This window comes from Crotalus tigris, unplaced genomic scaffold, assembly GCF_016545835.1.
Source record: "Crotalus tigris isolate CLP2741 ecotype Arizona unplaced genomic scaffold, ASM1654583v1 scf7180000018334.392729, whole genome shotgun sequence".
Lineage (NCBI taxonomy): Eukaryota > Metazoa > Chordata > Lepidosauria > Squamata > Viperidae > Crotalus > Crotalus tigris.
Genome location: NW_024096949.1, coordinates 180,255 through 194,062, shown reverse-complemented (window position 1 = coordinate 194,062; position 13,808 = coordinate 180,255). Strand labels below are relative to the sequence as shown.

At 34.2% G+C, this 13,808-nt stretch overlaps 1 protein-coding gene across 4 annotated transcripts in view; it reads right to left on the bottom strand.

Annotated features, from left to right (window-relative positions):
• The window catches only part of FSD1L (fibronectin type III and SPRY domain containing 1 like), a 38,306-nt gene that overhangs the window by 3,554 nt on the left and 20,944 nt on the right, over nt 1–13,808 (bottom strand). Inside the window, exons 6-13 of one of the 4 annotated variants that reach the window (XM_039350436.1) lie at nt 13,617–13,738; nt 12,056–12,265; nt 11,585–11,683; nt 9,809–9,938; nt 7,611–7,643; nt 4,616–4,713; nt 3,471–3,722; nt 1,907–1,995 (exon numbers count right to left, since the gene is read on the bottom strand). In XM_039350436.1, coding sequence (XP_039206370.1) covers nt 1,907–1,995; nt 3,471–3,722; nt 4,616–4,713; nt 7,611–7,643; nt 9,809–9,938; nt 11,585–11,683; nt 12,056–12,265; nt 13,617–13,738 — 1,033 coding nt within the window. Of the gene's footprint in view, nt 1–1,906; nt 1,996–3,470; nt 3,723–4,615; nt 4,717–7,610; nt 7,644–9,808; nt 9,939–11,584; nt 11,684–12,055; nt 12,266–13,616; nt 13,739–13,808 lie in introns of all 4 variants that reach the window. The other 3 variants (XM_039350435.1, XM_039350437.1, XM_039350438.1) reach the window with 3 other exon arrangements.

The window sequence follows — 13,808 nt, the reverse complement described above, 5'->3', positions numbered from 1 at the left end:
TCCATCAACTATCTCTTATTAATTCCTTCAGAATTTCTCAAATTTTAGAAGAGATTGACCAGGGTAGAGAATGTTGTAATGGGGAAAACAAGTGAGAACTTGTTTCCCTTTACAAAAGTGGTCTTCTGCCTGTACAAATCTGGATTCTATTATTACCAGACTGCAACCTTGTTATTCTTTGCATCTGCTTGCAGAATGTGAAAACAGAAATATACCTAAGTATTACAGTTGGAAAAAGAAAGCTTTTTGATTACTTGGGGAAAAAAACTTGGATAAAGTAAGCAAATGGCTAAACTTAAGATTCAATTAAGTTTCAGGAAAAATTAGCCGTAACACTCCAGCCCTCAGTAGAAATCCTGAAATTACATGACTTATTTTCTTCACTTGTCCTAAGTCCACTAAATCAAGTGCAACTAGGATGTAGATTTATTGTCCATGCATTTCAAAAAGCTGCCTTGTGATCCATGTTTACTTCTATAGTAAACCACTTTAACTGAAATCCTACTAAAAATGCTTCAGCAAATTCAGGTGCATAGTTGATTGTGGAGGACAATTTGAAATTACCCATTTTGTCTTATGTTCCTTCTTTATCCATGTACTTCCAGGCTTAATTTGAAATACTGATGGTTAATATAAAAATATTGATTTCAACCATACAAAGGGCCATTTGCATCCATGGAAGTCTGCTTAGGCCCTGACACTAGATCTGAAGTAGAATTTGATAGGAGGGCATTTAAACATAATGTTTTGCTGAAAACCCAATGCTTCGCAATGTCTTCTCTACAGACTACAAAAAGGTCCTGCTATGGAATTTAAAGTTTTCAAACTCTTTCCCCCAGAATTTGGGATTTAATTACTACTAGTTTAATTAATTCTATTATATATAATTCTTGCTTTCCCTTTACATATATTTTACATATAAATTCCTTTTATTTCCACTGTTTTTACAGGCTTTAATTATATAGTTTTAATAAGTTCTGAACTGCCATGGGAAAATAATCCTAAATAGCAGCTAGAAGAGAAGTAATTTGAGAACTGAAAAATGCAATGTTGTCAAATTAATAAAAACTACAGAATTGCCTTTCTTCTAATTGTTTAATTATAGCATTTAGAAACATCGATTCCTTATCCACATTTAGCACTGTAGGCTAGGATATGCCTACCAAAAATTCTGGGAGTTGTAGCTCAACATATTTGGTAGGCAGGAAGCTGGAAAAGTCTGCATTAACTGAGTATTTTTGTTTTTTTTAAGTAGAGAAGATATAGCCTCAATTCAATAGAATTAGTACCATAGTCATTGGGAGTTGTATAACATATAAATTTGATGAATAAGCAAGCCAGTTTTTTTTATTGTAGTAGCCATTCAGGTTTGCTTCTAAGGAAAGAACAATAAGAATGTGTATACTCAGAACATTTTTTCTGCTATTTAGAAAAATTATGCACCTGATTTTTTATAGCTATAAGAGCATGTGCTAAAGAACTGGGGTTTTTTTTAAGTCTAGGTGATCAGTTTTAACTTCTTTAATTCATTAGATGTTTCTCTGAATCCTTGGAACACATAGGAGTTAAATCATTTAGACTGGGGGTGTCAAACTGCTGGCCTGTGGACCAGATGCGTCATGTCAAAACCAGCCCACCCCAGCTCCGGCAATGGGAAAAAAGTTGTGATATGTTGCGACACATGACGTGACGAGTTTGACACCCGATTTAAACTGCCACTTGAATAGATCTAAGCAAGTATAGATGATTTTAAGCCTTTTATACCCATCAAAACTTGTTAAGTAGCCTAAAATATATTACAGCTTTCCTTCATAACATTTTAAATTTTGATTTTATTTACAAGAGTAATTGAAGTAATAAAATTGAAATATTGCAGCAGCAATTTGATTAGATAATAAATACTAACCATAAAGCCTGGTAATAGAGGTTGGGTAAATTTTGTTTTGAAAGTATATAACAACTGTTTTGAGCTTGCATTATAGAAAGATAGTTGACCTAAAGAGAGAAAAGCAGATTAATACTTCCATTCAAAACCAAACCTCTAAAGTCTTTTCAATAAGGAAATGCTCATAATCTTTGAAGTGGATATCATTACTTCCTAACACGCCATTAGCTATCACCCACGAAGAGTGTTAAGAAATCTTGCTGCCAGGACTACAAAGCAAATCTTATTGCATGAATGGGTAATTAAGAAGTAGCTCTTGATTTAGAGAATAGATGGACTATGGAATACCAAGTTGTTTAACACTTGCTTTCTATGCCAACTACCACATGAATTAGGAAGGAGAAAATATGGAATAAGAGCACAGAGTTCCCAATAGCCAAATATTTTTATATATTTAAAGCACATATATCGTATCTGAACTGTTTTGCCTGTTCAAACAATCAGTCTAGCCCCACACTACTTTCAGTACTAGTTACTTAAGTAACCAAATTTTCTGGGTGTAAATGGTAGGATATTTTATGGAGACCTCTGAAAGCTTATAGATGTCTCAATAATTAAGTATACCACTAATTACATCCAGAAAATCAAAGATGTTGCACATCTAATAACTAAAGGTCTCTTTTGTAATTGTATTTCATTCTGGTTTATGACCATAATAAAGTTTTTATTTGATTGACATGTTCAATTTAAGGTAATGAATTTAAAAAATTGATTTCATAATGCACACAAGACTATTTTTTCCCTGACTATTCAAAAAATCTCAATAAAATGAAATGGTTATTCTCTGTTTACGTTTGATACTGTTTCATTGTGAAAAGATCAAATCATGTCTAATAAATGGTAAGAATGGTTGTTTAGAAAAGCTGCAGGATTCTGCATTACTAATTTGCATAAAATTCTATATGATATAGGATTTCTAATCCAATATCAACACATTGCAGCAGCACTTTAACCTAAAAAAATACTCAGCAAACCATTTTTGTTATATATGCTGCTTTTCAAAAACGGATTTATCCACAGTAGCTTAACACAAAGACATTCTGAACAAATAAAATGCACAGTAAAACACAGTAATTAAAATTCCAAACATTAAAATGATAAAAGCAACAATGCCAGTAATTAAAAATTTACTAAGCAGCAAATAAGCTAAACTCAACAGACCAAATGATTAAAATGCCTGGAATAATTTTAAAAAATCAAATTCAGACATATCTCATAGGGAAGCCTTCCAAAATTGGGGGGAAATGTACTATCACTGAAAATGCCCACACCTATTCCTTCAGATACTATAAAACCCTTTCATCTTGGGATTATGAATGGAAATAAAGTGGAAACTCATAGGTTTGTGTAACCCATTTCAATTAATGCTCCTGTTCTTACCCTATTAATATTTAGAAACTATACTAAAAATTATTTTATTTTGCTTTGTTTAAAGACAGATTCAGACCCAGTTTTTTTCAGACCTTGTCCACTATATTACTTTATTTCAGTTTTTTCAGTAACAGCTTTGAAGTCTTAAAATTACCTCCATCAAAGTCACAATAGACTCCTATCCTGTCTGGAACCACGACATCTAGTGTTTTTGCTTTATTATTGTGTTTGGCTGCAAACGTACTCTGGAGCCAGTTATTGATATGAACACACCAGCTTGTACTGGTCTTTCCCAGCTGATCAAATTTTCCCAAATTTTTATATGCTACTCCTACACTGTATGACTTGCAGTCCTTCTGGGCTTTCACTTCCCAATAATGCTGTCCATTTTCAATTGTAGTATCTCCTGTAAGGAAACACAGTAGATCAATTAACACTTCATGTAAGTTGAGATTCCTCAGAGATTAAGAACACACATATGTTACATATCAGACACAAAGTATACAGGTGTAAACTAGAGCTTATACATATTGTTAATATCTTCCTAATTTTATACAACTCCCAGTTGGACTCCCCCTCAATGGTCACTGGAAGGGCTTCTATAGATTCTTCTTATTCCTCAGAACTTTGAACTCATGAAAAGACCCAAAGAGAAGCAATACAGAAAAGAACATCTCAGAAGAGAACAGATGTAGTGCAAATGAAAATATAACAAAAAGTAGAGAAAGAATGAGAATTTAGCAATTTGGACACAGTTACTAACAGCATCATAGACTGCAAGAAGAACAATTCTCCAGGCCTAAATTAAGTACAAAATGACTGCATGCTTGATCAACAAGGAGTCACGAACTTTGGGGTGTGATGTGAACAGACGATGAACCAGAGAAAAATTATTGCTCCTGGCAATTTTGAGAGAAGGAAACATGGAAAGAAATGATAATATGGATAAATGAGATTTTAAAAAATTGTAATGTCCTTGGAAGAAGTAACTGCAATGTAACATAGTAAAAATAACAAACGTTTGTCCAGACAATCAACAGGAGTTCAGCCTGACTTGACAGCATCTAGCCAATTATTCATCTAGGCAATGAACTAACTTGTTTGGCTCTTTTCCCTGTCTTTCAATCCCTTTTCTTCTGTTGAAATGCTTCTTAGATGGTAATAATCTAATTTGCGAAGTTTATAAGTAGCTCTTGGAACTTTTTTGGGTTCCTAACTGGGATAAGAAAGCTTTAAAGAAATCAAGGAATGCATCACTCTATAATATTTATAATTTAATTTTTTTATAAAAGACCTTACCCAAGACTGTATATGATTCCCCAGTAAATCTATCTCTGCTGCCCCTTATCAAAGGTGAGCGTGAGCTAACCGATGACCGCTTTGGAGACGGAGTGCCACTTCTGTAAGATGCAAGAAATTAATTTGTATTGACTGTGATAGTATATAAATAAAAATGACTATAAGTGAGTTAAGGCACCAAATTAGTTTGAACACTTTGAAAAAAGAAATAAATTTGGCAGAAACATTTAAGACAAAAGACTGTATAAGCAGGCATGCTTTACATTTCTATATATTCAAAACAAAAAGGCATGCAGATAATAGGATAGAGGAACATAAAGCATACTGCAACCACAGAAAAGTTACTGACAAATTATTAGGTGGTTATTCTATAACAACACCAAAAAAAGTCTGCTTATGAAGATGTCCAATTTGGCCATATTAATACCTTAAATGTTAGTATCTTAAAATAAAAAAAACGCCCAATTTCAATATTGCATCACCCTTTCTCCCTTAGTGTATCTTCCAGCTTTAAAGCATTGCAATACAGGTAGTCCTCAGTTAATGATCACTCATTCAGCAACTGTTTGAACTTACAATGGTGCTGAACAAGTGGCAGTTATGACCAGTTCTCAAAGTTCTAGCCATCACGTGACCACGATCTTGGTCTTGGCAACCAGCTTGAGTGTATGACAGTTGCAGCATTCCACAGCCACAGGACTGCCATTTGCAATCTTCCCTGCAGGCTTCCCACTAGTGAAATATATAGGGAAACCAGCAGGGAAGGTTGCAAGTCACTCCTGTAAGTCATTCAATCCTACTCCCTCTGCTTTTTCTCTTAAGGACCTGAGCTATGGAGTGTGAGATTGGAGTCCACAAGCACTCTCTCACCAACACCGTGAGCATATTTGTACTGTGCTGTAGTGGCCAGATGAACACCCTCTCACGCTGGCAACAGCCACCCCCAGCCTGGCCACATTCATGCCATGTTGCATTAGCCACCTAGTCACCAATGAACCAGCCTTCTTGCAAGCCATCCAGGACTTCCCCTTCACTTTGTTGGAAGCAGAAGGACACTGATTGGACATCCCGGCTTAACAGCCCCAAATCAACAAGCAATGGGAATTGTTGTTACTAAGCAATGCAGTCATGTGACATCGCAGTTTACAATTATATTGTAAGCAAGGACTACCTGTAGTCAGCACATCTTCCTTATGAATGGATTATATAAATACCGGAGATGTACTAAATTAGACTAATTTATTTACTATAATTTAATCCGTAATATAATAAACCACTATGGACAACATATTGATGATCAAATATCATACTTAATTACTTCTTAGGGAGTATAGGTCCATTTTTGGTGAAATGATAATGATGCAATGTGATTAGGGCCACATTATTTATATACTTGGAAGTTTATTTTCCCATTAGGTTTCTTTGGGGAGGGTTGGAAATTTATTTTTTTTAAATAAAATATGCTCTTTTGAGGCTTACATTACACTTTTGATGTGTTTCCTGCCTCAAATTGGCAAAAAATTGAAATTCAGAAGGACAGTTGGAGGGAGCTCTAGAGTTGCCCATCCCTTCTGTAGACCATAAAGCAGAAATTATTTTTCCAAAATAAAACCTTAGTGTGGATGCTGAAAACATTAATCATATATCACTGAAAAATTGTTTCACCAAGTAAACATTTCAGAAAAGTACTTACCAAAAGAAAAAAGAAAGAAAGAAGTGAAGCATGAAAGACAGCAAAGCCAAGAAATTTAAGCATTTATTCAAGCAAAAGGATTAATACACACATCTCTTTTCATACTCCAAGTCAGTCATTACTGCAAAGTCTATCTTAGATTTGCTGTCGGGTTATGCAGAAAAATAGCAAGTTTACTTTACTAAAGCACTGCCATGTTTGGTATAAAACAAACATAGTCTAAAATTAATACTCCTCCCTCCCCCAAAAAATGTTACATGCTATTTTTCCGATGTGCTCCAAGTTCCCTTCACCCAAAAATATTTTTATATTAACAGCCTTTACTAGTATTCTCAACAGCATTTATAATTTTAAATATTTGTCATACTTGAAACCACCAATCAATATATGAATAAATACAAGCCAAATTATGTGATTGTATTAGGACAGTACCATGATGAATATAATCAACTGATTTGATAAGCCACTGTAGTTGACCTGTTTCATTTCCAGGGTATTTTGTTTATTCAAACAAAAAAAAAAAGTGTTTTAACTAGAACGCTCTCTCTGTATGAAAAGGCATGCAGGGTAATTATAAAAACTTATCTGATTAAGAAAGTCTGCTTTATTCTTTTCATGTAGAATTCTATCTAGTCTGTCTATAGAGGGCAAAAGAAACCAATATTTTAATTCATACTGTAGCAGACACAGAGCCAACACAGAATTTCACCAATCAACCTCCTCTAATCATGATTGATCCAAAACTGCTAACACAGTGCTCTATGTTTATCCATTCATTTCATCAGCTGATTGAAGTTTTTGGAAAGGTGGGGTCCGTATTGATGTCAACTCCATTTTTAACATAGTAGGCAGCCCCCCTTGCCCTCCAAATGTGTGTACACGTGTGTATGAATGAATGAATGTGAGAGAGCACGTACATATGTAGGAAAATTTTTTAAAGAGGAAGTGCTTATATGCCTATTTTTAGCAGAATGTTGTTATTCATTAATGAAATAAATTCAAAACAAGCTAGGCAGGTTCCTATTTCAGATCTTCTTCATTTAAATTTAATTACCCCTACTTTGCAAATTATTGGAAGCAACATAGTGCTTTGGATGCTTTGCACAAAGGAAATTAGAGGGGAGATGCAAAAGGTGACAAATTAAAGCACACTGAAGATTCTATTGGAGTACAGTGGCTTATTTACTGGTAAAGGCTGTGGGATTCATGCCAAGCCTATAGAGAGACAGAATTGAAAGGGGAAAAAAATGAAGAGTAAAGCTGGAGTCTAAACCCTATGGCTAAAAGGAGGCACAATATCACCTTGTACTGTTCTTCAGAAGAGTAATCTGGCCACTGTCAGATAAAAATAGTTTGTTAAAGACTATTTTCTGCTATACAAAGTTTTATACTTAAAAAGCAGTAGTTTAAAAAAACAATTTCTAAATTGCTACTATGGGAGGAGGATTATTTTAAAAAGTCATCTGCTTGTATGATATGTAACACTGTCACGACACATTAATCCAGAATTGGTGCTCACTACAGTTTGTATACTTACCCATAGACAGTCTACCAGACAATATGGCAAATTATAGCCAGACAGAATTTGCGGTTAGCTCTCCATGTAAACCAATATCTCAGTTAAAGAAGAGGTTATTGTTCTTAGTATGGCTGATATAGTTATTATGCAGAGTTTTTGCTGCTTCATAGCTGAATTATTTTCACAATTTTCCAACAGCAACGCATCATGTCTGGCTAGGGTAGGACACAGCTTTAAGTGTATTACATGTGTAGCTAAGTGACACCAGCGAAATCATAATCTTTTAATGACCTGCGTTATGATTTACTATGACCAATTTAAAGTATTGATGAAACCCCAAATCTTATGGTTCCATCAGCAAGAACCATTCTCACAAAAAATGACTCTGGACAGCATACAAGGTTAAAAAACAATAATACACAAATAACAATTATTATTTAAAAACTATAAAACAGCATTGATGCGGACCCAGATTGTTGGGGGCAATGTAAATATATATATACATTGCTTACTGGTGTACACCACTTAGAGAGTGCTTGCACTTAAAGCGGTATCTAAGTCTCATAAATAAATAAATAAAATGCGAATACCTCCCCATTATAGAACTCCTTTTTGATAGAGTTCCCCCATGTCCCCAATTTTGCTTTAAATAATGGATAAGTCAGGCATTTGTTCAGGGGCCTGCCTTTTAAGATCAATTTTTGTCTCAAAGGTACTTTTTCAAAAGGCAACTGGACTTTGTTTTCCTTGAAGACATTCTGCTTCTCACCCTAGAAGTTTCTTCAGTTAAGAAATGAAGAAGCTTCTTGGATGAGAAATGTCTTCAAGGAAAAACAAAGTCTAGTTGCCTTTTGAAAAAAATACCTTTGGGACAACCATGATCTGGATGACTGAGAATCTCCATAGATATAAATTTATTTGATTTTTATTATTCCCCTTAGGACAGCAGTCCCCAACCTTTCTAGCTTGGCAGCCCAGCCCGTTGGAGGGAGGGCATGAGTGGCAGGCGCACACATGCATGCACAGCTCCATTTATGGTGGGCATGCACACCTTCCACTCACATGAATGGAGCGCTGTGCAAGAGTGGATTCTGGATTTGCATATGGCTTACGATGTAATATGCACCATACAAAATATTAGCCATAATTTCATTTCTTAAAATGTTCTTATATTATGGCTGCAATTGCAATTTCAGGAACAAATGTCTACAGACTATTCCCTCCTCTTGTGAGTTTTCTGAAAATCTATGGAGTATTATTTCTTCCAGTCATTTGGATGAGCACTAAGATTTCTGACGATATCAAAGGCAGTACCATTCCTTTGATGAAGGATAATATATGCCTCATATATCTGTAAGGGGTGTTTGTGCTGTTTGCTGAGTGTCATTTAAAAATTTATTCAAGTATCTTTGGTTTGAATTAATTCTAGCACTTTAGGTTCGATTTTTATGTTTTTTTAAAACATGGTTACAAAAAGGTACAAAATAACATGGTTTTAATAAGGGTGATCTTAGAAAACCCCCAAAGTTCCACATGTGTTATTTCTTTGGTAAGAAAAACTTATCCTTCCGTTTATAGTTAAGATTTCCCATAAGAAAATTTCCCCATAATTGTGACATAACTTTCATAACCTTCACATTATTTTTCATATTTTTAGTTTATGCAGAAATGTTTCCAATAAAGCATCATTTTACAAGTAAAATTCACGAGTAGACACAAAATGCAATAAATTATTGAACCCAAATATGTAAGTAATATAGTCCATTATATTTAGCACAGTTAAGATTTATGACCATACACCTAAGCAGAAAATGTGAAATGTATTATCTCGTAATGTTATTGCATTATTACTTTTTGCAGAAAATGAGAATTCTCATTTTTTTTCCAAAGATGGGACATTTCAAGAATATCTCAGATTGCTAGTAATATGAACAATAACTTTGCCTCTAAAACATTACTTAGAATGGTTCTGTCTTCTCACCTGCCTTTGTTTTCTTTTCCTTTTGTTTTGCCTTCTTGGCTTTTCCCTCCAGTAGAGTCCCACTCAACATAGGTATCTTCAACTTTTAAGTTAAGATGAGATGATGAACCATCAAGATTGAATATAAGAGCTAAACAAATATTAAAACAAAATTTACTATCTTTATTTAATGCAAACTCCCTTCTCTGTGTCATTGTTTTTTCTTCTGAAAATTAATAGCCATTTAGATTATTTATACACGCACACACACACATACACACACACACACACACACACATCCACAAAGATATATACACAAATAAAAGACAACCATGACAATTTGATATTAAGGGAGTTCTGGTAACAGTCATAAATAAAAAATAGTTATAAATAAAAAATAAATAAAAACAGTGTATGCCTTTTAAAGTTAACTGATATAAGGGCAGAAAACACGCTAATCTAATTGACAGAGCACTACATTATTATTGTCTGATCTTTCAGTGATTAAATAAATGTATTAAATGGAGAAAGCTTAGTATTTAAATGATAACACTCAGAAACATATTTCCAATTTTTACTGCAACAAAATTACAGTGCCCATGAAATGATTGCTAATATTCCCAGAGGCCAGAAGTGTTAAAATAGCCTAGAAGTCAGAACTGAATCACATTCCTCAAGGAATAAGCTCTATGGAACTTTGAAGTTTATTTTTATCACTAAAATGGCATACCTTAGGCTACTTTGTTGTACTTGTCTTATTAGAAATTATGTAATATAATATTGTATTACATTAGAGTGCATTATACAGGTATTTCTTATTTTAATGAAAAACTTTGAACATTCTCTAGAAAAGAAGAAACTCTAGAAAAACAAGACATTTGCATAATGCTAAATTTGAAGATTATTCTAAGTGATGATTCACTCCATTAAAAGTAACATAAATAAAATATTATTAATTCATCTTCCATAAATGGTTCAAAGTTAGTAGATGTAAAGCTGAAAAGCAGCACTCTAAAGCACTTTAGGTTCTAATCTTACTGCAATGAATTCTACCATATGTGTGTATAGACACAATGCACACACCCCAGCCAAATTCTTTTTAAAGCAACACTTAAGATCAGTTATCCTTAAATAATCCTAGGCTTTCAATCCCAGAAATAATATTCAGAACATTTTTGCACATGCTGTGGCAATGATAATTGCTATTAAAAGCTTCACATATTTTTTCTTATACAAAGAACATGCAGCAATAGCAATAACACTTAGATTATAAACTGCTTCATAGTGCTTTACAGCCCTCTCTAAGTGGTTTACAGAGTCAGCATATGACCCCCAACAATCTGGGTCCTCATTTTACCGACTTTCAAAGGATGGAAGGCTGAGTCAATCTTAAGCAGGTGAGACTCGGCAGTCAGCAATACTGTTTTCTAACCACTGTGCTACCACGGCTCTTATATGTAGTCAACTGATAATACCTTATATTAAAACTGATATTAGCAAAAGGGTTCAAATGACGTTCTTAGTATTTTCAGTTTCTCCAGATTTACAAGCTTTTCTTAAACTTAAACGTCAACGCTAGTTAAGGCAGAATTGCTCCTATTTGTAGATCTTTTCACGTATATGGAATCTGCAAATTCTGATGAAGCATACTGTCCAGCATCAAGGCTGTAACTCAAATGCTAGGTTACATCAAATGGAGACAAAGGTACTGCCAAAGATAGTTCTTTTATAGTCAAGCTCATATCTGACCAATATTTGAGAGAATATATGAAGCTAATTTTAGGGGGGCAATTTTACCTTTTGTCTCTAAAGTCACAGGATCCGAATAATCCCCAGCCACAGCCTTGTTGCAAGCTCGGACACGAAAGTTCATGTATTTTGAATCGAATCTTAGTCCTAGAAGAAGAAGTAGAAAAAACCTTGAGGCACACAAGATTTTATGATAAAAAAGAGTTAGCGGCATAAGAAAGATCAAAATTCTGATGCTTGGCGACTGACTATAACGGTGGAAGTGGACATATTTCACCGTTTGAGGCTTTCTGACAAGCAAAGTCAATGGGGAAGCCAGGTTCACTTAACAATTGTATTACTAACTTAACAACTGCAGTAATTTCACTTACAACTGTAGCAAGAAAGATGGTGAAATGGGGCAAAATTCACTTAACAAATGTCTCACTTAGCAAGAGAAATTTTGGGCTCAGTTATGGTCATAAGTTGAGGACTAGTAAAACTCAAGATAATCTGAAGAGGAAACAAAAAGATAATTACCTGATAATGTATATTCAGTGCCCTTAATGTAGTCTATAGATTCCCAACATCTCTCATCTTTTATGCGAGGAAGACCATCAAAATTGGTTTTTCTAAATTCAAGTATATAGTGATCGATTTTGTTGTCTTCTTCGGGCATTTGCCACGCTACTGTTACGGCGTTGTCAGCTACCAGACAGTCTGTTAAAATAATTTCTGGAGCTCTGGGAACTGTTAAATAATATAAGCAAAGAAAACACTGATAAAGTAGAGTTCTACCTCTAAACTATGCTTTAGGAAAATTCAGATAGAGGAATATAGACTTGATCATTAACAGACCTACTGAAATATATTTAGACAAAATGACTGGCTTCAAACATGAAACTAAGCTACAAGGTAGATTTTCTACTTTTAGCTTATTATGTTTTCTGAACCACAGACTGTAAATCATGGTTTATGGTTTGGTTTATAAACCATGGGGGTGAACCCAGCCCTAAACCACTGATGTTTACACAGCAAATTTGAATATGAACCATTCCTCAGTCTGCAATGCTCGCTTCTCACTTGAATCTAAAAGGAACCTCAATTTGATTCAAATGCTTCTCGCACTCCATTTTGTTGGAGAAACAAGATCCAATCCTTGCAGATTCTCAACTATAGATGTTTTTGAACACCAGTGCTAAACATCATCTTTGATTGCTTGAGAAAGATGAAGGATCTTCCAAGCAAAGTGAATACCGTGAATGCTTCCAGTAAAATAGGCACCCATTAATAGTGGTTGAAGTTTTGTACTTTTATGTCACAAATAGAAAGAAGAAGTCTGGCATTATTTGTGTGAGTATGATAGAGTGGAAAGAAATATGAGAAGCAGCAGCCATTAATGGCAATTAAATGTACACGCCAATAACCTTTGGACAATTCTGGATTGAAATTCCAGTGAGTCATTCAACATAACTTTCAAAATTGCAGTCACCTGTGCCTTAGTTCATTTACATTCCACTGTTCATAGTGCTGAATTAAAATTACAGTTATCTGAATGCTTAGAATTGCCTAAATATTTGGGTGCTTTATACTACCAGGCTAAAAGATTCATCCACAATATAATATCAGGTTTAATATCCTTATAATTTTCAATCAACTTTTTTGTGAACATACAGATGCCACAAAAATGCTACTTGGTAAACTGACTATCCAAAAGTGAAAAACAAAATCTTTTAAAGCAAAGCTTACTGGAATTAGATACCATAAGTTAATAGATAAAGTTGTGATTTTTCATGTATCTATTTGGTAATACTTCCATCTCCTAGAATGCATCATAGACTGTTTAATTCCCACTGCCATTTAGTCTTTGCTAACTAGTGTAGATAAACTCTGGTACTATATCAATAGGCATTTTAAAAACTATAAAACACAACCTACACTGCAATATGCAGTTATAAACCTCTTTACTTCCCTATTTCCCTCACTTTAAAGATATATTCCAAAACAAACTATGGAAAAAAGAAACACTTTATTATATTTATTTACAGAGGAAGAAGAGTTATATGTAACTCATTCCTGAAAATCACATTCTATTTTTTACCTGGCAAGAACTTTAGTGCCTGAAGCATTCGTCTCTCCTGAGAAAAATCCACCATCAAGTGTGTCATATTGTCACTCACTCTAGGTTTCAAAGACAAACGGAATGCTGGAGCCATTGTGACTCTAAAGTTAGGAATTAGAGAGACAGACTTTTAAACTTCTGATAATATTTAATGTTCTATAAGATGCAAAC